Source organism: Sarcophilus harrisii, chromosome 3, assembly GCF_902635505.1.
Source record: "Sarcophilus harrisii chromosome 3, mSarHar1.11, whole genome shotgun sequence".
Taxonomy (NCBI): Eukaryota; Metazoa; Chordata; class Mammalia; order Dasyuromorphia; family Dasyuridae; genus Sarcophilus; species Sarcophilus harrisii.
This window is the reverse complement of record NC_045428.1, coordinates 415,920,379-415,947,424: the sequence shown is the minus strand read 5'-3', so window position 1 is coordinate 415,947,424 and position 27,046 is coordinate 415,920,379. Positions and strand designations below refer to the sequence as shown.

At 35.6% G+C, this 27,046-nt stretch overlaps 1 protein-coding gene across 2 annotated transcripts in view; it reads right to left on the bottom strand.

Annotated features, from left to right (window-relative positions):
- The window catches only part of LOC100913237 (CD302 antigen), a 176,982-nt gene that overhangs the window by 38,298 nt on the left and 111,638 nt on the right, over positions 1–27,046 (bottom strand). Inside the window, exon 1 of one of the 2 annotated variants that reach the window (XM_012544758.3) lies at positions 9,797–10,264. The exons of the other annotated variant lie outside the window; for it this stretch is intronic. Coding sequence (XP_012400212.1) covers positions 9,797–9,860 — 64 coding nt within the window. The 5' untranslated portion in view covers positions 9,861–10,264. Of the gene's footprint in view, positions 1–9,796; positions 10,265–27,046 lie in introns of those variants that run through there. 2 annotated transcript variants of the gene reach the window in all.

The following is a 27,046-nucleotide window of genomic DNA, read 5'->3' as shown; positions in this document are numbered from 1 at the left end:
TCTGTCACTTCTCTGTAGTATTTGACATTGTTGACTGTGATGTTCCTGAGGATAGCCTCTCCTTTTTTGGCTTTAAAGACCCCTAAGTTTCCTGGTTCTCCTCCTAACTCTGAGTCTTTTCTATTTATTCCCTTCCTAAATCTTTAAGATGATAACTTGAAGAGTCAAAGAAAACTCTCAAGTCTGAAACATGAAAGATTAGATGAGTGGTTTATAGGATCATACATTTAGAGCAGAAACCTTGGAAATTATATACTCCAAACCTGTCATTTTAAGATGAGGAAATTGAAGTTGAAAGTGGCTTGTCCAAAGATATACAACTTGTTAGGAACAGAGTAGAGGTTATAACTCCAAATCTGTGACCCCAGAGCCATTAAATTTTCCATTATTCCAGATACTCTTGTTGGTCCGAAGTGCTTGAGTTCAAATGCAGAGATTTGCAAATTATCAGTTTAGAGGTGAGAATTGAAGGCATGGGAGAAGGACTCTTCAATCTCCTTCCTCTCAATCAATCACCAAGTCCAGTTGGTACTACCTCGAGTCAATTCAGCTTATCAAACATTTGTTAAGTTCTTATAATGAACAATTAATCCAGACTATTCATTAGAAGATCAAATACTGACGCTAACTGACATGATGGCCACATGAGGAGAAGACAGAACTCATTGGAAAAGACCCTGATGTTGGCAAAGGTTCAAGACAAAAGAAGGGGACGGCAGAAGATGAGAAGGACTATTAGAGTCTTGGAAACAATGAATATCAACTTTGACAAAACTTAGGAGCTAGTGGAAGATAAAAGGTCCATGAGGTCATGAAGAATCATATGTGATTTAACAATAATAATAAAAAATGGGCAAGGCCCTGGAGTTAGAAGGACAAAATTGTTTCTGACTTCTAGGAGCTTATATTCCCCATGAGCTATTTAATATGTAAACAGAGAAGAAAATATAAAATAATTTGAAGGGGGGGGGCAAGAATGCTAATAGATAGGAAGAATCAGGAAATATCATCTGTTGGAGGTAAAAACAGAATTGAAATATGAGAAAAGCTAAGGCTCTTAAGAGGCAGAGGTGAGAAACAAATAAATAGAAGCTATTTGCCCAGACAGCCTGTACAAAGGCACAGGGATGGAGAAGACATGCTGAATTTGGAGGAAGACTGACAGGAATGTAGAGTTCTTGGAAGAGGAATAATATGAAATGAATCTGGAAACATAGGTTGGAATCAGATTATGAACATCTTTAAATATCAAACTTAAGAGTTCATATTTTATCCTAGAGAGAATAAGGAGACATTAAAGCTTCTTAATCAATCAGAACGGTTACATGGTCCTCTTTCTCCTTTAGGAAAATATTTTGAAATTTATGTCAAAGATAGATTGAAGAGGTAAAGAGATGGGAAACAGAGAATCCAATTAGCAGGTTATTAAAATAATATAGGTAATATAGATAAGCAATAAGGATATGAATTTGAGTAAGGTATTGGTTGCATGAATAAATAGGAGATGGATATGAGAGCTGCTGTGGAATTAGAATTAATATATATTAGCATGTGATTCAATATATGAAGTGAGAGAGAATGAAGTGTTGAAGATAAATTCTGAGATTGCACAACTGGATGTCCGGAAGGATGCTGATGTTTTTGAGAAAAGATAGGTTCATGAGAAAGAGAAAGCTCCATACAGGTCATAGTGAGCTTGAGCTTCCTATGGGAGATCAAAATGGAGATATATGGTAGACCGTTGGTATTGTGGTTCTACAATTCAGGAGGAAGATTAAAGTCTCAGTTTCCTCATCTATATAAAGAGGGGCTCAATAACCTCTGAGTTCATTTGAAATTCTAAATCTATGATTCTATGATCTTATGAGATCCCTGATTCAGAATTTTTATTGGTTTCCAACAACTATTTAGGTTAGGTTAGCAAAAATCACCAACAATTCTCTGTAGCCCACTAAGTCAAGGTCAAATTCTTAGTTTGGCATTGAAGACCACACTCTACCTAGACTCTGCATTATCCTGAACTTCTACCCTTATCTGAAACTATGTCCAACCACACATTTTATGTTTAATTTGAATGTTTAATATCCTTATACATTACCAAGATATATTACTCTCTGGGACTTTTCTCAGTTTTTTTGTTCCTTGGGGAATACCTTGCTGCTTTTTCCCACCTGTTGAATATCTTTCTATCACTTAAAAATCAAGTCAAATACCACTTCTTTCTGAAAGACTTCTATTATATCCCAGTGGATAATGACTTTTTATTCCACTCAGGCCTCTCATATTGATGAGGGGAGCCCCCAAACTCTCTCTCACTCTTTCTCTTGGACTTTGGGGGTAAAGCTTGAGAAACTCCCTCAGAGAAGCTCTCCCCTGAGAGACCTGCCCCAGAGAATCAAGATAAAGTGGTTTCATTCTGTTACCTGGGTGGGATTAATTGAGTCCAGTACCGCTCCTACTTAGCCAGAGCTGGAGATTGAGATTTCTATCCAACTCTGTTGAGCTGGAGATTAGTCCAGGGACACTCATTCAATTAGAAGATTCTTTATTCTGATTTCAACTCAAATTGCTCCCAGCTTCCACCAAGAGCTGCCCATATAACAAGTTTCCTTCAGCTCAATTCCTTGCAGAGGGCCAAAAACAGGAATCTTGCCAAGGAACCTCTCTCTCTCTCTCCTTGGCATAGCTGCAGCCCTCTGCCCACTGAAAAGACATTCTCTTTTCAGCATTACTCCCTCTTTATCTCTCTCACCTATTTCCCTAACAGGACCTTATTTATCTCTCTGTTGGAATTTCTCTGTTAGATCTTTACTTCTCTGTTGGGACCTTGCCACTTGGAAATCAGGCTTTTCTAGCAAAGGCTAACTTCCCAATGCCAAGTGCCAATAAACTTCTTTTGCCAGTCTAACTTTTCAGGTTGGTAAATTAATTTACTAGAGACCTGCACTGATCAGAAGGAGGTTCTCACAACTCCCTGCCCTGCGCAGAACCAACCTCATCATTTTTGGCTCCCTGACTGGGAACTGAGGGAACCTCATCAATATCCCTTTATATGTATATATATTTTTACTTACATATTTTATGTTACAATAACCATTCAGGATTCTAGTTTCCTCATGTTTAAAATGAAAAAGTTAGGCTGGATTATGCTTAAGGTTTCTGTTTAAAAATTCCAAGTTTAATACTATCCTGCCATTTGGCTAAGGGTTAGGAGAGGTATTCATGGAAGCTAGATTTGTTGGGATATGATAGAGGGAAAGAAAAGGGAAGGGAAAGAGATTTAAGGCTGTAATCTGCCAAAGCATTCCCAATTTTAATAAAATAAATAAGGCCCTCTTTCCACCCACATTATGTTTAAAATCTTATTTTGATTCAAGTACTTTAGATATCTAATTACAGAAAAATATTATGATTCCTTTTATTTACATATTTCAAAAATTGTAAAACCATTCATATATAGTTAAAAAGAATAAAATATTCAGCACAACAGCTTATATTTATATAGTAATTTGCTATATAAAGTGTTTATTTCCAACTATGATATGAAGTAGACAATATAAGTATCCCCATTTTACAATATGAAGGCTCAATGAAATTAAAACATCTTGTGCAGGATCCTCTGGCAAATGTAGAGCCAAGATCCAAAATGAGATCTTTTTAGTCATGTCCAGTGAATGCTCTTTTCTCTATATCTCACAAGACTAAAAGTTAAAACTATGAGGAAGAAAGCAGGAAGTTTTTTTTTTTATTTAGTTAGTTTTGTTCAGTACAAGAACTCACTCAGAGTTATTTTAAAATGGAACAAGTTGCTTTGTTAGTTAATAAGTTGTCTTTTGAAAAAAGATGGTCAAGCAGAGGTTGGACTGTCAGGGATGTTGTAAAGGGCATTTCTAAATTAGTTGAGTTTATCTTAATTGGCAGGTAAAGTCTCTTCCAATCCTGAGATTTTCTGATCTAATGATTAGAACCCATTTATGCAGCAATCTACTCCTATTTGCAATTTCTTACAACATTCTTGAAAAATAGATAGTTCAGAAATATAATTATCTACATAATAGCCAAACTTTCTACGAGTTCATTAGAAGACATCTAAGAAATAATTTTATACAATATTACCTTGACATTCCTTTTGCTTCATAATATTTGTGATAATTAAATATTCACAGATTGATAAATCAAGGAATAACTGTTTAAGGACCTGTTAAATTTTCAAAAATGAGTCATGGACTGAATTCTAAGTGCTTCAAGGTTCTATCAACTGATGCTTCAAGTTGATGCTTCAAAGGGTTAATGTAATATTCTCATAACAATCTTGGATTTTCAGTCAAATTAAATAAAACTGTTCTCTTTTGAAAGTCACAAGCAAATGAGGAGAAGTGATCCTCAGTGTATATATTTCCCTAAATGTGAACAAAGGCAAAGGTCATGTCATGTTTTAAATATTTCCTATTTGGCAGCTAGCCAGGCTTTTTAATGAGACCCTTTCTCCCCTTGTCTTCCTTCCCCATTACTTTCATTAATATGTGGATTTTTTTTTCTGCCTCCTATTTGCAGTACAGTCAATGTCTATCTTGCAAAGGACTGATATTTGAAGCTCCAAGAGTTGGGACCCATTTTCTGGAGGAGTTCTAGAGGGAAGAGGAAGAATTAGGAAAAAACAAAACAAAACAAAAAAACAAAACAAAAAGGATTTGAAGATGGAGGGAAAAGGAATGGGAAAGAATAGGAAAAAAGGACTAAGGGGAGAAGTAACAAGAATAAAAAGAGAAAAAGAAGATAGGACAATTGAAGTGAAGGCAAAGAAAGATAAATAAGAGAGAAAGGAATATGATGGTAAGGTAAGAAGGAAGTAAATAAGAAAATGGAATAAGTTGTTCTTGTTATATTTTGGGATAAAGAAAATTGTTCCTTAAATCTGGGTCCTGAAAGTGTCACCAGGTTCAAGAATCCCAGGTGATAGAGTTTTTGAGGATAAGATTAGAATTCTCAAGGAGGTAAATAAGGGGGAAATAAATTAAGTGCTAATTTCAGCCCTTTTACTGTCTTCAGGCCTCTCCACCCCCAAACAAAAGTAGTTTCTTTCTATACCATGCCCAACCTTTGCATTCCAACTCTGTCTTCCATCCCTTCAGAGGCTGTAGCAATATAGTGCTGGCGAGAGATGTTTCTAGAGTCAGTGCATTTTATTTTTTTGCCATATATTATGTAACACCTTTCCATAGGGACAATTAGGCAAGTCCATTAATGCTAAATGATCTCATGCAAAACAAATGTTATATAGCTGCAAAACAAATGTTATATAGCTGCAATCATTTCGTTGTTGATGCAAAAAATTTCTGACATCCCGAATGTAGTCAGGCAAAACATCATGGGGTGTCTACTCTTTCATGCCTCAGGCTTTTTGTTTTAGATTGACTTCTATTTTTTCCTCTGACTTTCTCTCCCCTGACTTACATAAAATTATCAGATTTTATAATCTTATAAAAGATTATATACTTTTATAATCCATGCTAGCCACATCTGTGCCCATACCAATTCATTTGGGCCCTACTACTTGATATAATCAAAATTTTCTATTTTGTAGTTAATAGTGATCTCTAGTTCTTCTTTGGTCATAAATTCCTTCCTCTTCCACAGGTCTGAAAGGTAAACTATCCCATGCTCTTCCAATTTATTTATAATCTCATTCTTTATGCCTAAGTCATAAACCCATTTTGACCTTATCTTGGTGTACGGTGTTAAGTGTGGGTCAATGCCTAGTTTCTGCCATACTAATTTCCAATTTTCCCAGCAATTTTTGTCAAATAATGCATTCTTATCCCCAAAACTGGGGTCTTTGGGTTTATCAAACACTAGATTATTAAAGTTATTGGCTGTTTTGTCCTTTGAACCTAACCACATTCCCTTCTCTCCCCCTTCTCTCTTGTCCCATATCTTTCTCCTGCTTTTTGTGGATAAACTTCTTGAGATTATCTAAAACAGATACATCTACTTCTGTTCATTTCACTCTCTTGAGTTTGCAGTTTCATCAGTAAACCAAAATTGTTCTCTACAAAATACCAATGGTCTCTTAATCACCAAATTTAATCAATCCTCATTCTAAACCTCTGACACTGACAACCACCCTTTTCTCTCTGAAAATCTCTTCTCTTAGGTTTTTGGGACACTACTTTCTTCTGGTTCTTCTTTAACCTATTTGATTATTCCTCAGTCTCTGGCTGTACCTTCATTCAGATAACACATACTAACCTCAAGTACCTCACAGGGACATTTATAGTGCTTTGGCTAGGATCTCTTCTCTTCTCCTGATATATTACTTCATGACCACATGTCCTGTAGAAATCCTGAACTCATCTTTTATTCCAAACCCTTCCCCTTTCTCTTGTACCACTGAAGATCAGACCACCATCCTTTCAATCTCTTATTCTTTCAAACTATCCTTGACTCTTTACTCTTTCTCAATCTCCACCCCATCTCCAATCTGGTGTTTGTTGATTTTATCTTTCTAACATCTCTTGAATATATCTCTTCTTCTCTGATAGTGAACCATTTTATTGAAGGTGAGGAATCATTTCCTCATGTATGTATGAACTATTGCAACAGCCTGTTGGTTTACCTGCCCACCACTAGTTTCAACCCATTCCAATCCATCTTCTGCTGAGCTCTCAAAGTGATTTTCCTGAATTGAAGTTCAGTCATGTTTCCTTCCCCACTTTAAACTCCAGAAGCTTCCTATCATCTCCAGCATCTAAAAAATAAAATCCTCTGACATTTGTAATTGAGCCCCTACCCCACCTTAACAGTTTTATTACACCCTTGCAGCACCCCAATCATACTCTTCAATTCAATGTCACTGACCTTCCTGCTTTTCCATCTTCCAGCTCTAAGCATTTTAAATGGCATGGAATGTTCTCCACCTTCATCTCCATCTACAGACTCCAGACTTAGTAATTTATCCATTGCACCACCTAGCTTTAAGTCACTTATTCCCATTTTGCCTCAGTTCCTCATCTGTAAAATGGGATATACTGGAAAAGGAAATGACAAATAACTCCGATAGCTTTGCCAAGAAAACCTCATGGACAAAAAAGGAGTCATGTAGAATTGAACATGACTTGCCAAAACCAACAACATCTACAATGACAACAATGTTGATTTACTTTTCAAAAATTTTTTAAAAATATTCTATTATAAATAAAATCAATCCCAACCAACAAAATAATACATAAAAAGTTAACAAAATTAAGAGAACCTAACTTTTTGAAATGTTATATAATGATTTCACTATATTACTCATGATATCATCATATGATATGAAGAGGTTAGACTGTCCACATACCCCTATAATCAAGAGATCTTGTCTACTGCCAAACACAGTATTCACAAAGCACTATCCAAAATAATGGCAGGTAATCTATCTTAGTCACTGGTTACGAGTTGAGCAAGGAAGGAATAAGAGGTGCATAATCTTGAGTGTTGCACTGTTTATCATGGAATGTTAAAAGGCTTGAAGAAAAACCTATGGTCTGGGAAGGGATATTTGGGTCATAGCTGGAAGGGATCTTTGAAATTAGCTAGTTCCAAGACCCTTATTTTAGATATGAAATAAATGAGGCTCACAGAAGTCAGAATCAAGAAGGCACAGCCAGGATCCTCTTGACTCCAGGTTCATCATTTTTCCTTTCATCCATCCCATCAAAAGGGCACATAATCTTAGTTAATATAGAGCTTTTTGCGCGATAAATGACTGCACTTGGATAGAAAGAAGGCCCCACAGATTTTTGGAGGAAAGTAGTGGGAAATAAAGGGACTGTTGATTTTTTGTGATGTATGTGATATATCAGATGAAATCACCCCACTTGAGGGAGTTCATTCATTTACTCTTGGGAGATACCCAATAGTTAAGTTTGATTTTTAGAAGTGCTAGAGATGTTTTCTTCATCTCTTGGTCAGAAGATAGGAAAAAAGGTGCCTGCAGCAAGTTGTGGAATACAGCACCTTTCTAGTGGCTTAAATTTCATAAATTTCAGATTTTCAGACTGGAAATACCTTTAAGGATCATCAGATTTATGTTTCTAGTTTTACTGATGAAAAAATAATATGCAGAGAAGCTGAGAATACCTCAAGTGGAGAATATGTGGATCAGGTTTATGCTTCTAGTTTTGCTAGTGAAAAAACTAATATCTAGAGACTAAGAATACTCCAAGTGGAGAATATGTATATCAGGGTACAAAGACTCCATCTATTAAAGCAAAGATCCACAGTGCATATCTAAATAAATAATAGTGTGATGGATATGCAATCATAAATTTTGTCATTCTAAAATCTCTGGAAGTTTTGGTGTTAAATAGTGGCAGAGACTCGAGGTGTGAGGCAAAGAGCTGAAAAATGCAGCTTTGCTCCAGGTTTAAGACATGTAGGCACAGCCTCTATTTTAGAGGTGAATATTAATGTTTCAATTGATTTGACTCCTGTTCAAGTTCTGTCACTTCTTAATCTCTCACTTTTCTTGCCTACTTCAAACAAATGCCCTACATTTCAGTCTGCATTTGTAGACTCACGGGCTTACATAAACTTTTAAAGGCTGAAGCTTGGAGTCTGATTGCATATTGTCTAGGTTGCCAGTAAATTTGAAACAGGGCTTAACTATCACAGAATGACATTGAAAATTCAGGAACTCTCTTGTGTAATCACTTTATTTTGATTAAAAAAAGTTGCAAGAAAACAGACTGTTCTAGTTTTGTTTTCAAGTCCTGGAATTTTTCAACAATAATATTTCCAAATTGTAGTGTTTCCCAAATCTTCTCCTCCTATACTCACCTCCCCCAGAAAACAACCCCATTCTGGATCTGTTTCTAAAGCAAACATTTCTTTTACCACAAGTTCAGTGGTATAGATCCTATGTGCTTGGAGTTATTTTGGGAAGTACTCTTTACAGATTCTGCTGGGTTGGTTTGGCTGTGCTGAGTTTCTCAATCCTCTGTTCCCTTGTCTATGGTCCAAATGGATAAAGAACAGTTTTGCCTCCCACTCCATTTCCTGATGTTCACAAAGAAAGGCAATTGCTCTCCTCTCCAAATTTCCCCTTTAGACAATTTCAGCAGAAAATGCACAACTTCCTCCTTTCCTTCCGAATTCTCTTTTAATCTGAACTATTAGGCAATCTTCCCCATTGATCCATTAGACATACCAAGGGTATGGGTGCCCATTTCTGCAGGGGAAGGAATGCCCTAAGGAGTGGCAGTATGCACCTGAACCAGGGTGGTACAGATTTCTGACAAGCTCCTGGAGAACCACTTGTGGAGGAGGGGATTTAGGAGGAGTTTCAATGTTCAATTATCACATCCTCCCCGTTGTCCCCCCCCTCCCCCCGCCCCTTCCCCGGGAATGTTTTTCAGTGCTCTGAAGAATCTGGTCAAGGGTTGTGTGTGTGTGTGTGTTCATCCCCTCCAGCCCTCTCTATGGGACTCTCTCTTGCTCTCAATGAGGATCTAGCCAGTCAGGCCTCATATCAAAACCTGCCTGAGCTAGCTCCTCAGCCTGTGTACCTGACTTAGGTCTCTGTGTCTGTATCTCTCTGTTGGTGTCTATTTGTCCATCCCTCTCCTCCCCCTCTTCCCTTCCGTTCCTTTTCCTGCTTCCCTCTCTCCTCCCTCCGTTCCTCCAATTCCCCTTTGCCTTCTCCTGCACCCCCGCAGTGCTTAGTTTCTCCCCTTCCCTCCCCCCCCCCATTATCTCCAGTCCCCCCTGCCCTCCCGCGGGCTCTCTGCAGGGCCGGGAGAGCCGGACGGCTTACCAGCTGCGGTGAGGCCCAGTAGGAGCAGTAGGGTGGGGAGCGAAGCGACCACAGCTTCGGACATGACTGCGAGTCGGGTGCGCTGGTCCACAGGGACGCTGGTCCACGGAGGCGAACCAAGAACCTCCCCTGCAACCTGGCGGAGTGGATGAAATTGCGGGGGGTGGGGAGGGCGGTGTTTGGCTGCCCCTCACAGAAATCCTGGATTCTTTTCCGCAGCCCACTCCTGATCGTGACCCCCTAGTCGCTGCCACTGGTGGAGGCAGGCAGACACTGCATGGGGGGAGGGCCCCTTGCGGGGTGGGAAGAGCCTTGGCAAAGACCCTGTTTCTAGTCCCCCGGAAAAGCACCAGGGACTGGCCGGCTGGCCGCCTCTGCTCCCCGTAGCTTCCTTTGGCTTATAGAGGTCGCCAAGCGCCTCCTTTCTCAGGACCCCAGGGAAGACAGAAAGCTTGGGGGCTGGCCCCTTATACCTCCTCCCATTAGGGAACTGGGAACTGCCCTTTTTTTTTAGCTCTTCCCATTTGGTTTTGCTTTGATCTCTGGAGGACAGTGGAGCTGGAGTAATTGAGGGGGTCCTGTCCAATCCTTACTTCGGTGGTTAAGAGAATGAATCCAGTTTCAGCTGTTATTGTGACCCACTGTTGTAAATTAACGAACCCAAAAGAGGAAAACATTCCGTTAAGGGGTAAAAAACGGAACCAAAACATTAGAACTACAAAGCTCACGTTCAATGTCATTCAATTTAAGTTCAAGTCTAGGTGCTGGGAATACAAGGACAAAGAAATAGTCAGTCATACTCCTGCCCTCAAAGAACTTTCATTCTATTGAAATACCAGTGAGAGAGACTTTGGAGATTCCTTCATTTTACAGATTCAATTACATTCAATAGATCTTTAGAGTACCTATTGTGTGCAAAATACTGTGCTGGGTGCAGACATGGAAAGTTCTAGCGGTAAAGTCAATACTATTTTTGCCATATTTTCTCTATATTGTATTTTGCATATTTAAGGTTCATCTCCTGTAGGTCTGACACATCATTGGAGTCTCATAACTGTAGAACCAAATCTCATACCAAGGGGTCTTCTGGATGGATTTCAGGGGAAATATATGATTCAATATGAGCCAGGGTATCCAGAAATTACAGTTATTTTCACTAAATTTTGATTTCTTTTAAAAATTTTATATATTTTATATTATTCACCAAATTATGAAAAGGGATACATAAAAAGTTTAAGAACTGCTCTAGGAAAACATCTCATTCCAATGAAGAATATCTTTCTTTTCACACAAATAAAGTCAGATCTAAACAATTGGAAAAATATCAATTGTATATGTATAGACTAAGCTAATATAATAACAATGAAAATTCTATTTTAAATTAATTTGCTTATTCAGTGCCATGCTAATCAAATGACCAACAATTATTTCCTAGAGCTAGAAAAAAATAACAAAATTTATCTGGAAGAATAAAAGGTCAAGAATATGCAGGGAATTAATGAAAAAAAAGAAGTAAAGGAAAATGGCCCATCCATACTGAGCCATAAACCATGTAAGATGGTAATCATCAAAACCATTTAGTACTGGCTAAGAAATAGATTGGTGAATCAGTGGCATAGGCAAAGTGAACAAGATACAGTAGTAAATGACTATAGTATTTATTATTCGATAAACTGGAGAACTTCAGCTTCTTGTCACTGTTTGACAAAATCTGCTTGGGATTTTGGCAGCCCACTAGGAAATAATATGGCAGAAACTAGGCATAGACCAACATCTCACATTGTATATCAAAATAGGTACATGATTTAGACATAAAGGGTGATACCATAAGAAAATTGGGAGAGCAAGGAATAACTTACCTGTCAGATCTATGGAGAAGGGAAGAATTTATGATCAAACAAGAGCTAGAAAACAATATGAAATGCAAAATAGATACTTTTGATTACATTAAATGTAAAAGTTTTTGCAAAAGCACAATCAATACAACCAAGGTTAGAAGGGAAGCAAAAGCTGGGAAACAATTTTTTGTAGCCAGTGTTTCTGATAAATGTCTCATTCTTAAATAGATAAAGAACTATGTCAAATTTATAAGAACTTAAGCCCTTCTTCAACTGATAAATGGTCAAAGGATATGAACAGACACTTTTTAGATGAAGAAATTAAAGTTTTCTATAGTCACATGAAAAAATGCTCTGAATCACTGTTGATTAGAGAAATGCAAATTAAAATAGCTATGAGGAACTACCTCATACCTATCAGATTCATTAATATGATAGAAAAGGAAAATGATAAATGTTAAAGAAGATGTGGGAAACTTGGGACATGATTTATTGGTGGAGTTGTGAATTGATGTGAGTATTCTGGAAAGCAATTTGGAATTCTGCCCAATGGGCTATAAAACTGTCCATATCCTTTGATCCAGTAATAACACTACTAGGTCTATATTCCAAAGAGATCATAAACGAGGGATAAAGATCCACATGTACAAAAATACTTATAGCGGTTCTTTTTGTGGTAGCAAAGAACTGGAAAATGAAAGCATGCCCCAACTGGGGCAATGGCTGAACAAGGAATGATGAGCAAGCAGATTTGAGAAAACCCTGCAAAGACTTATATGAATTGATGTTGACTGAAGTGAGAAGAATCAGGAGAACATTGTACACAGTAATAAGAATATTGTATTATGATCAACTATGATAGATTTAGTTCTCAGCAATACAATTATCCAAGACAGTTCCCAAAGATGTGATAGAAAATATATCCAGAGAAAAAACTATTCAGTTTGAATGAAAACTGAAGCATACCATTTTCACTTTTTTGGTGTTTTTTGTTTGTTTGTTTGTTTGTTTGTTTGTTTTTTTAATCATGCTTTTTTCCTCTACTTTTTTTTTTTTCATGATTCTTCTTTCACAATGTGCCTAATGTGGAAATATGTTTAATATGATTGTACATGTATAACCTGCATGAAATTACTTGCTGTCTTGGGGGAGAGAAAAAAATTGGAATTCAAAATCTATGGTGAAAATGATCTTTACATGTAATTGGAAAAAAAAAATCAAATCCTAAGGGCAAAAAAAAAATACCTTTCATACCTCTCTGTTCTTTTTTGTTTCTCCTCCAAATTGCCAGAAACATAGAAAATATAAGATCTACCTCCTTTTGTGAATCTTTACTTTTGAATTTCATGCTGTCTCTCAATTGGCAATGGATTTGTCAACTTTATCTATTTACACATTTTAATAGCTCAGCCTGTGTCCCTTTAATGTTTGACCTTGCTAGCTATGCAACCAAAGTCAATTCCTCATTCACATTTGTAAATAATATACTCAAATGATTATTGTGCTCTCTGGTGTTTGTAATAGGAATGGGTGTTGTTAAAAGCTTTCTCTATACATGAAGTGATAATTCTATTTTCATAATTTTCTTCTATCACTCCCATTTCTTTTTGCAAGTTTCCCTCCACTATTCTTATCTTTTTCTTTAACTCTTCCAGGAATTCCTGTGGGCTTGAGTCAATCAGTGTTTTTCTTTGAGGTCTGTTTGGCAGCTGTTTTCACAGTATTATCTTCTGGATTTTTGTTTTGATCTTCCCTGCCACCACAGTAGCTTTTTATGATCCATTTTTGTTATTGTTTGCTCATTTTATTTTTTTTTGCTTTTGATATTGCTTCATTATCTACGTTACCCTTTAGCAAGATATATTCCTGATTTCTTTTATTTTCTTTCATTTATTTATTTATTTATATCAAATTTATTAAAAAATATTTATTTATATTATATTTATTTTATTTCTTTATTTATATTAAATTTATTCCTATTTCTTTTAATTAGATTAATTTTTGCTTTTGCTTGATCTGAGATCAGCATGGCCATCCCTGCTTTTTTGATTTTACGCATAGTAGAATCTGTTACAGCCTTTTATCTTTACTCTTTATGTATTACCTTTCTTCAAGTATGTTTCCTGTAAACAACATATTATAAGATTCTGACTTTTAATTCAGTCTGCTATCTGCCTCTGCTTTATAAGGGAGTTTATTCCATTCACATTTATGGTTAAAATGACTAATTCTGTATTTCCTGCCATCTTGTTAACCCCAGATTATGTTTTTCTCTTTTCTTTCCCCCTTATGCCCCTCCCTAATATTAAACCTATGAGCACCACTTGCCCAATGCAGCCCTCCATTTTTAGGGTCCCTCCTCCCACCTTAGAGTCCATCTCCTTTTCTTAAACCCTTTCCTTACAATTTTTGTATTTCCTTCTACTTAGCTTACTCCATCCCTTTTCATTCCCACTTTTCAGTGAGGTGGGAGAAGTTTCTCTGTAAATTGAATGTCTAATATTTTTCTCCTTAAGCCAATTCTGATGAGAGCAAGATAAACACTATGTTCATCCCCCTCCCTTCTTTTGCTCAGATATTATAGGTTTCCTTTGCCTCTTCATGAGATGTAATATCTTCACTTTTCCCTTTTTCTGGTACGATTTCCTTTCCACCTCTAGCTTCTTTTTTACATTATAACAGTAAAACCAATAGAGTATTCTTTATGTATACTCATAACAGAAATATGGTTCCCAAGATTTCTTTTTACTTTTTTATGTTTCTCTTCAGTCCTATATTTGGAGGTCAAACTTTTTGTTTAGTTCCAGTTTTTTCATTAGAAATATATGGAATTCATCTATTTCATTGAATGTCCATCTTCTTCCCTGGGAAAAAAGTGCTTATTTTGGCTGGGTAAGTTATACTTGGCTGCATACCAAGTTCCTTAGCCTTTTGGAATATCAGATTCCAGGCCCTTTGATCCTTTACTTTGGACACTTCTAGATCCTGAGTAATCCTTATCGTGGCTCCTCTGTATTTAAACTGTTTTTTTCTAACTGCTTGTAGTATTTTTCTTGGTCTGATAGTTCTGGAATTTAGCCATAGTATTTCTTGGAATTTTGATTTTGGGATCTCTTTCAGTAGGTGATCGATGAATTCTTTAAATGTCTCTTTTGCCCTCTGTTTTTATAATATCTGGGCAGTTCTCTTTGATGATTTCCTGAAAAATAGTGTCTAGGCTCTTTTTTTTCAATATAATTTTCAGGAAGTCCAATAATCCTCAGATTCTCTCTCCTAGATCTATTTTCCAGTAAGCATTTAACATTTTTTCTATTTTTTCATTTTTTTGGTTTTGCTTGACTGATTCTTGATGTCTCCTTGAGTCATTTATTTACATTTATTCAATTCTGATTTTTAATGAATTATTTTCTTCATTTACTTTTTATTTCTTTTTATAATTGTCCAATTAAGTTTTTAAATGAGTTGTTTTATTCTGTGGAATTTTTTCCCATTTCACCAATTTTATTTTTTAGAGAGCTATTTTCTTTTTCCCATTCACTAATTCTTTATTTCTTTGATTTCTTTATCCATTCTATCTTTTAATGAGTAGGATGACTTATTCAGATCCTCTTGTAAAGCTTCCCTTTCCTTTCCCCATTTTTCTTCTAGCTCTCTTGTAAGAGCCTTTTTAATTTCTTCTATAAGAGCCTTGTGTGGTGGGGACTAGATCATATCCCCCATTAGAGTTTTATCTGGAGACAATCTGCTAATCTGCTTTTAGTCTCCTCAGGGTTTGAAGTCTGCTTTCTATCAGTATAGAAGCTATGTATAGTTAGAGCTCACTTTAACTTTTTACTCATTTAAACATCCCCTCCCCAAAACAAAAACAAACAAACAAACAAAAAAAACCCCTGCCATCTCCTTTTGGGGTGGTGTGGTGTTACCAAGCTTCCTCTATAGACAACAGGAAGTAGCAGCAAAGCAGCAGCCGGACAGCAATGGCTGCATTGGGAGCAACAGTTGCTCTCTGAGAGTGTACTGAGTCACTCTTGGTGCTGGGTGGGTGTGGCCAGGTCCTGAGAGACCCTAGCTTTTCTGGGTTATAGTCTTTACCCCCTGTGTTTATAGCTTCTCTGTTGATTTACTGGCTTGCTGCCAGAGCAAAGTAGTTGACACTGTGGTAAAGTTCTCCCCACAAATTTTTCATCAAGTGAGACCACACCCTGTAAAGGGCTGAAACTCTGAGTTGATGCACTGAGGTCAGACAACCAAGCACTTAAGGCTAACTACCGATTGGACAATACTCTATTAGCATATGCTTGGAAAATGGCCCTTCCTACTATTCTGTGCTGGTTCAATCTTTTGGTGTATACAAATGATTGTAGGACGGATTAGGAGGTGGAGTAAGACAAGCCAGTGTCATTTTGGTGGTAGACAGAGAGAAGGAAGGTCTTGGAGATCCTGTGTTCATCCTGTTCACTTCTACTCCTAAAGACAAAGAATAAAGACCAAGGACTTTTGCTTATCCTGACTCTGGCTGATTCTAAGGCATCCAAGGTGCTAACTTGGTCTTCACAAAACCCTGTCCCACTCCAGTCTGCTCAGTGTGAGATGCCTTCTGTGCTCTCACTGCCAACTTTCCTGATGCTGCGCCTGGCCTAACCATCCCCGCTCGCAAGCAAAAACTGACCTTTTCTGGTGAATTTTGAGAATATCTTCTGTTAGTAATGTGTTGTACTCCCAATATTTGTGTGTTTTGACAGTCAAGCACTAATTCTGAGGCCTTTCATAAAAGAAGTAGTCTGAGGGTAAGGAAGAGCTTAGATAGACGTGTGTGTCTTCTCCACCATCTTGACTCCGCTCCCCCTTTTCTCTCCCCCCTTGTTTGCTCACTTTTTTAGCCTACTTCTTGACTTTAAACTTTATATTAAAGTTGGGTTCTGCTCAGCTGGGGTATCCCAAGCTTCAGGGTTTTTTCATGCTGCTATTTTCAGAACTAGCTCTGAAAAGCTAGATCCTCCTCCTTTTTCTCCTCCTTCTCCTCCTCCTCCTCTTCCTCTTCCATGTATAGGCACCAGACCTCTACTAGGAACTCCACCATGAATTTATAGACTTCTCCTGTCTACCTCTTGTTTTCTTAGGCTAGAAAAAATCTTGCCCCATGTTATTGTTGTTGTTGGTTCTGTTGCTCTAAAATCTTATTTGAGGAAAATTTTAAACTTGTTCAGAGGGAAATGTTGGGAGAATTCCACTGCATTTTTGGTCAGTCATTTTTTAGTCATGTCTGATTCTTTGTGGTACCATTTGAGGGTTTTTTTTTGGGGGGGGGAGAGAAATAGATATGGGACTAGTTTGCCATTTCCTTTCTCAGAGAATTTTACAGATGAGGGAACTGAGGCAAAAAGATGTCTGAGGTCAGATTTGATATTAGGAAGATAAATTTTTCTGATTCAAAGTCTGGTTTCTATCCATTAAGCCACCTAGTAGCCCTGTTAATTGGGTAGCTGCCCTTAATCTGCCATCTTGAATCTGCTTCCCACAGCAGCATTATTTCCTAAATATTGGTAGTTGATATTTTGAATAATCTGTGATTGGATCTTATTCTTATGCTTTATTATGGCATGGTGGTGATTCCGAGTTCTCAATAGCTGTGGTGGCAAATTTCAGGTCTTAACAAATTGTGGCAGATCTTATTAAGCTAGAAATTCTTTAAATTCTGACTCAGTGATGAACTATGGATTTAATTAATTAAAAAAAAGTAAACAGCAGAGACATGGCCACTTGGTGATGAAATTTCTGCTATCTATAAAATATATAAAAACATAGGTATTACCACCTATTTGTTACCTCCATAATTGTGGTGACAATTGTGCAGACAGCACAAGGAAAGAGATTCAAGACAAGAGGAGTTAAAAAAAGATGGGATTTCTTCTTCATTGATAACTCTTATAAATTCTTCCACTTCCTTTTTAATTAACTCTGGAAAGATCTGTTATTTCACTGACTCAGATTGCCTCCCAACAATTCAGGCTACAGACTGGAATCTACCTGTGTCTGTATATCCAGTGAGAATCTTATCCCTTATCTTTTCAAAAGTTTGCCCCTAGGGATCTTTTTAATACTAAACATTAAGGCACCATATAAAAGTTTATTATTACAGTTAGACTAATATGGTAAATAGTACTAATGCTTAGAATTATTAATTCTGACTAAGACAGCATAGTATAAGTGGAGTCCTTTGTGTAATAACACTTGGTTATTAAATCCCATGCCATTTGAGAGCAACAGTGGCATAATATTAAAAGCACTGAATACCTTCCAGAATTTCAGTGAGAATCAATAAAATTTTAAAGTGTTTTGCAAAACTTTGTTTTCCAAAAACTCATATATATGACTGTCTGTCTGTCTATCTATCTATGTATCAGCAACTATGATTATTATAGTGATAGGGACAGAACCTCTAATTTCACTAATTTAGGAAATTCCCAGGTGAGGAGACTCTCAATATAAGCCAGCATCTCTACCAATTATTTTTTAAAAAATCTTTTTTATAAACAGTATTTTTTCCCATTTACATGTAAAGACAGTTTTAAACATTTTTTAAAATAATATTTGCATTCTAAATTTTTTCTTTCCCTCCCTTCTATCCCCTTTTCCCTAAAAAGGTAAGCAGTTTGATATATATTATATATGTACAATCATATAAGATATAGCTCCATATTAATCATATTGTGAAAGAAGAAACAATAAAAGAGAAAAAAAAAACCCTGAGAAAAACAAATTGAAAGTAATATGCTTCGATTTGTATTATAACTCTATCAATTCTTTTTTATAAATGTAGGTGGCATTTTCTATTATGAGTCCTTTGAAACCGTCTTGGATCATTATATTTCTGAGAAGAGCTAAGTCAGTCACAGTTGATCACTGTACAATATTGCTGTTACTGTATACAATGTTCTCCTGGTTCTGTTTGCTTCATTTTGCATCAGGTCATGCAAATCTTTCCAAGTTTTTCTGAAATTTTCCTACTCATCATTTTTATAGCATAATACTATTCCATTACAATAATTTTCTGTAACTTTTTTTTATAACATTTTTATAATTTGTGCAACTTACAGTTTTGAGTACTTTAAGTATGGAGAGGTTAAATAACTTGGCTAGAGTTACATAGCCACCGTGGTCAAAGGCATAATAATTTAGGACTTTTCAGTTTTGGGACTGGCTCTTTCACCACAACTAATATTCCAGTTTTAAATTCTATGATTTTAATTGTAGAGGGTCAATCAAAGGATATTCTACCTAATGAAATAAGAAGTAGATGAGTCTCTTTGAGACCTTGAAGAGTTTGGACATGTTCCTTTGATCCATTCTTGACTCAGTGGAGCAACTTGGGGCAAGAACTAGCTTTAGATTATTGGGGTAGGAGCCATCCCTTTGTGAAAGACCTGAAATCTATCCCTGATCACCTTACATATACGCCTTTCACAAAGGGCTGGCTCCTCCAAAAAAGTTTAAGATTACTTCTAGTAGAGCAACAGAACTAAGAGGCCTCAGTGTTGGTTGTTAAAGTTTTTTCACTTCTTAAAAGTGGAAAAAATAAACAGAAACATAAACCAAAACCCAACAATAACAACTAATATCTGAATATCCCATCAAACAGATTAATTTGAATATTGGAGAGCATTAGATTTAAAAAATGAAATGTTTTCTTAAAAACAGCACTGAAGAACAAAACAACCAATTAAATTTGCTTTGCATTTCCATTTAAATGAATTCATTTTAATACCCAAAGAAAGGCAGTTTAGGTGTAGGAAATTGAAGTCTTAGTGTCAATACTATTTCTATGACTGGATAAACTACCAAATCACATGTCCCAGGAAATTCTAAGACTTTAAGATATAGAACAATTGTTGAAAATCATTGCTTAAGGGAGTTTCTGTCCACTAATGAAGTCCCAAATCCCATAAAGTTTCATAATTCAGTAACTCCCTGTGAATTCTCATAAAGATTTTTTGTCCATTTCTTTTCATTCACTTTCCCTTTGAAATAGGTTGTACTCCATTTTTATAGTTAATACTTATCTTAATTTCTCAGTATTTCATAAAGATCTTTCCAAATTTCTTCATATCACTCATTTATTTCATTATGGCTTTCTATTATATTAAGGCAATACCATTTAACCATTCCCCCATGTTAACAATTTTATTTTCATCTAGAAGTACATTGATATAGACCCAGTATCAACCTAGGTACAATTTTGAATAAATAAGGATCCTTCAGCATTTAAGGAAAATTGTAAACAACACTGTAAAAAATAAGTTTAGAATCCAAAAACTATTTATAAAACGCTTTCAGATAATGATTATATCTTCACCAATCACTTTCATTATTAAGGTCCCATATTATTTTTCCACAGTGTAAACCTTCTCACAAATGTGGTAATTCATTTGTTGATTTAAAAAAGAATGTCATGTAGGTAATTTAACAAAATTAAATAGCTGACATTTTAAAATATAATCACTTATATCTTATGTTAATCCACTAGGGGGAGCAACACAATATTCTTGTTTGTATTCTGGGAACTATGGGGATGTGTGTATGTGTGTGTGTGCACACATGTGTATGTATATTTCATATACATATATGTTTAATGAAAACTAGTAAATATATGGATTTTGAAAGAAATTTCTAGCTCAGTGAAATATATATGGATCCAACAAAAGTGAATTCTTATATAAATTGAGAATATAATTCTTAACAGTAATTCTAAAAAATTTTTTTTTAATACAAATAAAACATACAAGCATATATTTGTAAAAGATAGAATTGAATTACTAATAGAAACTTGAATTAGACCAAACTCAACCTCTATAAATTTTTTCCCTCTCTTTCCCCTACCACTTCTCCTGGACAGCAAATAATCCAATATAGGTTAAACATGTGCAATTCTTCTATACATATTTTCACAATTATCATGCTACACAAGAAAAATCAGATCAAAAAGGAAAAAAAATGAGAAAAAGCAAGCAAATAACAACAAAAAAGGTGAAAATACTATGTTGTGATCCATATTCAGTCCCTATGTCCTTTTTCTGGATGAAGATGGTTCTCTCTATCATAAGTTCATTGGAATTGGCCTGAATCACCTCATTGTTGAAAAGAGCCACATCCATCAGAGTTGAACATAACATAATCTTGTTGTTGTGTATAATGTTCTCTTGGTTCTACTTACTTCACTTAGCATCAGTTTATGCAAGTATCTACAGGCTTTTCTGAAATCATCTTGTTCATAGTTTCTTATAGAATAATAATATTCTAAAACATTCATATACCATAATTTATTCAGCCATCCCCCAACTGATGGGCATCCACTCAGTTTGAAGACTGATTTTAGACATTCTCTTGTCTTGTAATTCCCTTTGCTTAAAAAAGATTCAGTTCATTTAATTTTTTCTATCCAGTTTAAATTTTTCTCTAATCCTTATAGTGTTCTGGAACCTTCAACTTCTTTTTATTTGAAATTGTGTATTCAAAGAGGTTGTTAGAACCAGTGATGTAGTATGATGTGTGTCAAGATGGGGTAGCATGGGGCTAAAAATGCCTTTGACTCAAAGATTCTCCTCTTTTGGTTTTATATGATGCCTAAAATGTGGCCCATATTAAATACAGGGTTATTATCTAGGAGAAAGTGACATTAAGATTTTCTCACCTTTTAATGCTAGTTTTAAATAGCTATTTAGATTTTAGGCTTTGAATTTGGTTAAGGAGGAGTAGGGGGAAAAAAACTAATAATTATTGAGTTTAGGGAGAAGGAAAGAGATCCAGAAAGGTCTTTAGTTTCACCCTGAACAAACATTTTTGAACTGTGTATAATCTGCAAAAAATTGTGTAGTTATTTTAAAGTTACCCTCTTGAGCAGGGGAGTTGTTATTTTTTAATAATTCAATTTTATCTTCAGTTCCAATTTCTTTCTTTTCCATTTCCTCTTCTCCCATTCATTGAGAAAGTGAGAAAAACAAAACATTACAAATGTGAATTGTCAGGTAAGACAAATCTCTACATTAACTATTTCTTTCTTGCCCCAAATATGCTTCAATCTACCCTCTGAATTCATCAGCTATTTGGAGGTAGCATGTTTTTTATTGTGAATCCTCTGGAATTACAGTTGATTCCATTATGTTGATCAGGATTTCCAATTTTCAAAGTTGTTTGTTTTTATGCAATTGTTAATATCTTGAGAAGACTTAGGGCAGACACCTGATTGGCCTAGCTCCCTGAAGTTTAAAATTCCTGAATTGGGACTTTGTGGTTTTGCCTTCAACTTCTCTCACAACTTCCCCAATTCCTAACCGGCGGTTTTGGGCCGCACTTCATCTTACTCTAGATCTCTTGGTTTTTGCATTGACATTCCCGGACCTTCAATGTTCCTCCTCCTTCCAATTTGAGTTTCAGAGCCCTGGTTCTTCTAGGCCCTCCCTAGGATGGCCTAGGCATCCCAAGATGAAGTGTTAGGGTCTCAGAGTACTTGATCCTAAGCTGTTAGGATCTGATCTTTGCAACTTTGTTGGTTAGTGTTTCTGATTGTTATCCATATCCACTGTCCATCTCCAGGGCTTCCAAAGTCTTTATCCTGCAACTTTCTCAGAAGAGCCTTCTATCTCCAGCTATACTGGTGCTCACTTTGGAGAAGGGACCCTTTCCCTTACTTTCCATGGGCTTCTAGTCCACTTTTTGTGCAATTTTGGGGTGGAAGATGCCACTTACTGGAGGTTCCCATTGACATTCTAGATTATTTGTTCTGTTATAAACTTCAGGATTTTGATGGAGTAGGTATGTGGGAATTGAGCAGTCTCTCATTCAAGCAGCTATTTTGTCAGGAAGTTGTTAGATCAGTGAAGATTGGTTTGAAGGCACATTTTTAATTATTCCACTTATACCCACACCACTAAATGCACCTAAGTCAGTTTTTCCTAAGGCTCTTCTATTCCTCCCCACCCCCAAACTCATCCATATTGAAATAGACAAAATAGAGAGGAAAGTGCAAAGATGATACTGAATTTGAATGGGAATCAATTCTAAATATTCTAAGAAATCTAAAAATGTGCACATTTAATTCACTAAATGAGTCAACTCTCAGTTTATGAAAATGGATCCATCAGAAATATGAAGGATAGCTGGCAATTTAATTTTACAATGTTGGTAAGGATTTCAGTGTTTTAAAGCAGGGAATTCTGATCAGGACAGCAAACCATTCATTTTCTCATAACATTATACACTCTAATGAATCACAGTCTGGAAATAATTTCCCCAAAAATTCCAATTGTTTTTATTAAAAAAAAAACTTAAGGCACTTGTTATGTACAAATTTATACATCTCCCATAAATACATTGTCTTAACTCTTTTAATGATATGGACTCAGATGCTATATTGTACAATTTCTAGGATGAAGAAATTAGTATGAACTTAAGACATTTGTTTATTCCAATAAAACAAGATATTTGAAGAATATATTAAGACTTAGAAAACTATTCACAACTTTAACATAATTTAATAGCTTTGGGAGCAAGCGATAAAATAAAACTATGCATATTTGTATACAAAAATTCTCAGAAGTACAAATATTTATAAGTAGAATACTGAATAAAACATTTATACAAAATTAGCATTTCTAGAAGGTGCCATCATTAGAACTAGATTCCAAATTAGAAAATGTTATAGCATTAACTGAAGAAAATTAATGTTCCTAGGTAAATCATATTAAACATCATAATAGGAATTGTAATAATTTTAAATCTTAACTTAAAAATCCGTGTTCACAGGTATAGGATACATCCATTATTCTCTTTGTGTGTTTGTGGGACTGGTGCAAGACCCCCTTTCCCAATTAACTAATCAGAGACATCTTCAGGTACAAAGAGAAAGCATTAGTCCCTGCAGGGAAAGGGCCAGATACATCTGGGAGCCACCCCAGCTCATTGGATAGACTAAAAGGACATAATCATCCTTGACCAATGGTCACCAATGTTGGCTGCCTCCAACAGGGCACATCATTTCCTGCAGCTTTCTGTATCCCAGGGTTTAAAGTTCATCCCTCCAGAGATCATATGACCCCCTAGAGTTCCAGTTCTGGGAACAGGGACTCAATCAGTCCCATTCATCTTCATTGCCCCTTAAGATTGTCTTGTATGTACCAGCTACTTATTTACATGTTTCCTTCTGCCTAATTAGAATGGAAGCTCCTTAGGAGCAAATACTGCTTTTGTCTTTATATAACCAGTGCTTAACACAGCCTCTGGCACATTATAAACATTTAATAAATGCTTGTCCATCAATATTCTTAGTTCTTCTTTGGTAGTAGAAAGATAGGAAACCAGTCTCAGTCAAAATTATCTTAGTCAAAAATTAGCCCAGTGAGGTATATCGTGTCTCATTTTCCAGTTGCTGCTTTACTTGGTTCCCTTTAATGGGAAACAATGACCTTCAGTACATGTATAATTACATAAAAACACTGTCACCGTAATGGGGTGAACTGAATGCTCATCTAACTTGAAAATAGTGTTTCCTCCCCATGCTTCAGGAAATGAAGAACCAAAACTTTTTTAAGGTGAGAGCTGCATCATTCCAAGCAAAACTATGAATAAGAAATGAATCTTTGAGAAGAAAGAAGTCTTAGTTATAATCAAAATGTGTAGTATAAGTAGCAGTTTGCCAAAAGTTGACAAGCAGGCGCTAATCAATATTTCTCATGGTTTCACATTAGGAAAAAAAAATTAGTTACTCCCTCTTTCCCCTTCTCCCTCTCCTTAACTCCTATTTCTCAGCCTGAGGCAAAGGATAAAGGAAAAAACCACTCCTCTCTAGACATCTTTAATTTTTTAAAAATAATTAAGATTTTAAATTTAGTTGTTCTCTGATTATATACTTTGTTCTACATAATCAGAATATACCTGTTGTAATATGATTGAACAAATGGGAAACTGTAGTATCCACAAGGCAGAAAGTTCTAATATAACATAACTTCTACCTTCAGTTTTTCCATCAATTAGAGATGTATGATCTAGCACAACAGTATTCATTTGTTTTCTTATATATTCTGTTTCCTATGTTGTGTGTGACATGGTCAGCTTAAATGCCCATTAAATTATCTTTTATTTGCATATTCATTTGCATTTTCATTCGATCTCACCATTCTAATAATTAAAATAATAAAACCGGCATGTGACTGAGTATGCATATTAATAAAAAAAAATCAACCAAACTTTCAAGACCTAAAATATTCCTAAAGGCTTTAAATTTGGTCCTGGTGAAATAGATACCATGCTCCTTGAAAGTTTGAAAATGTACTTTTCTTTAACAAATGACAAGATCAATAAGTTTTTAGAATAATTCAGTCCTGGAATGATGGAAGCACAATCTCGTCTTCATCTACTCCGTGGTCAAAGCGCACCAAGGAGAAGCCAGCCCAGTGAAAACGTTTCTTTTGGTAGAAGTACCAAACCAGAACACAGACAAGGACTAAGAAAGGTATAACAGCAATGGTGATAGCAGCTGCTTTGTAGTTTGTTCCTGTAATAGAGAGAGAGAGATTAGATGTTGGAGGAAATGAAAGAAGAAAAAATAATCTACTTTTTATAGTTTTAATGTAAAAGTTTTTTTTTTTTTTAAAATATGGCAGTAAACATAAAATCCTAAAGTGTGTTTCAATCAGATACTTCAAAGCTGTATGACTGTGGACTTCTTTCTATCTGACTCAGTTTCCTCATCTATAAAATGGTGGTAATAATAGCATCTATCTCCCAAGTTTGTGAGAGTCATATGTGATAATATTTGTAAAGTGCTTTACAAATTATATATAAAGTTTATGTTTTAGTTGTTCAGTTGTTTTAGTTGTGTTTTTCTCTTTGTGACTCAATTTATGAGGTTTCTTGGCAAAGGTAATAGAGTGGTTTGCCATTTTTTCTCCAGCTCACTTTACAGAGAAAGAAACTTAACTTCAACAATTAATTTGGAAAAAAAAACCCCACATTATTTACTATATTTCTTGTTCGTCTTTTTTAATCATGTCCCACTCTTTGTGACTCCGTTTGTTTTTTTTTTTTGGCAGAGCTATTAGAGTGATTTACTATTTCCTTATCCAACTCATTTTACAGATGAGGAACTGAGGCAAACAGGATTAAGTGACTTGCCCAGCTAGTGAGTATCTGAGGCTGGATTTGAATTCAGGTACTCTTGACTTCAGGCACCTTATCAATTGTACCATCTAACTACTCCATTTACTGTATAAAATGCATTTAATTAATATTCTGTTAACTTATAGAGCAATTTCTTCTAAAAAAAAGATCAAGAAACTTTTACAATTCTCATATTCTCAGAGCAGTCTTTTTAAAGTATCACGCTTCAGGATATTTTTTGATCCTAGACAAGATGCTAAAAACTACAATCTTCTTATGTTTCATTTGCATTGGACTGATCTATAATTACAGGGAATTTTCCTTTGCCCTGGTTAAACTGTTATTTGTGAATCACTTAATACTGTTTAATTTTAAATGATCTAAATACCAGAGTGATTTAAGCTATAGATTTCTAGCTTTCCACAATTCCAGTCCTACAGTGATTAATAAATTAGCACCAATGTTTCATCTTTAATCTTCTGCTCATTGAAGTGGGAATGTGTTTTGCCTCCCCTTCACTCCCAACCTGCACATGTAAAGAAGTGATGAATTGTGAAAAATTCAGCTTTTTCTCCCGGAAATAAAATCATTATTGTGATATTTTATACTATGGTACTAGTGAGTAATGAAACATCTGTGTAATTATATTCTCCCCTGATAATTTTCAGTAGTTAGTAACAATTAAAAACAATCCATGAATAGATTCAATGTTACAGTGAAATTTAATGGGTCTGAGGAAAGAAGAAAAGTAAATTAATAATGAAATAAAAAGAGGTTCAGTATGAAATCTACATTCATATGATCATAAACTTAGAGTTGAAAGAGACCTTAAATAGCATCTTTTCTATCCTAATTTTACAGATGAAGAAATTGAGGTATGGACTGGTTAAGTGATTTTCCTTAAAATCACATAAATGGAAAATTCAGGTCCTTTGGTACTAATTTTGGATTTTTGTTATTATTCTCTGCTGCCTCAGTTAAATCAAAGTTTTTTTTTTTTTTTTGTTGTTGTTGTTTGTTTGTTTTGTTTTTTGCTGAAGCAATTAGGATGTTAAGAGGCTTGCCCAGGGTCACACAGCTAGGAAGTGTTAAATGTCAGAGGTCAGATTTGAATTTAGGTCCTCCTGATTTCAGGGCTGGTGCTCTATCCACTGCACTACCTAGCTGCCCTTAAATCAAGTTTTTAAAAAGTTTTCAAAGTTAAAAATTTCCTATAAAAGGAAGGAGTTTTAAATTTTTAAAATTTATTTACATGAAGGTT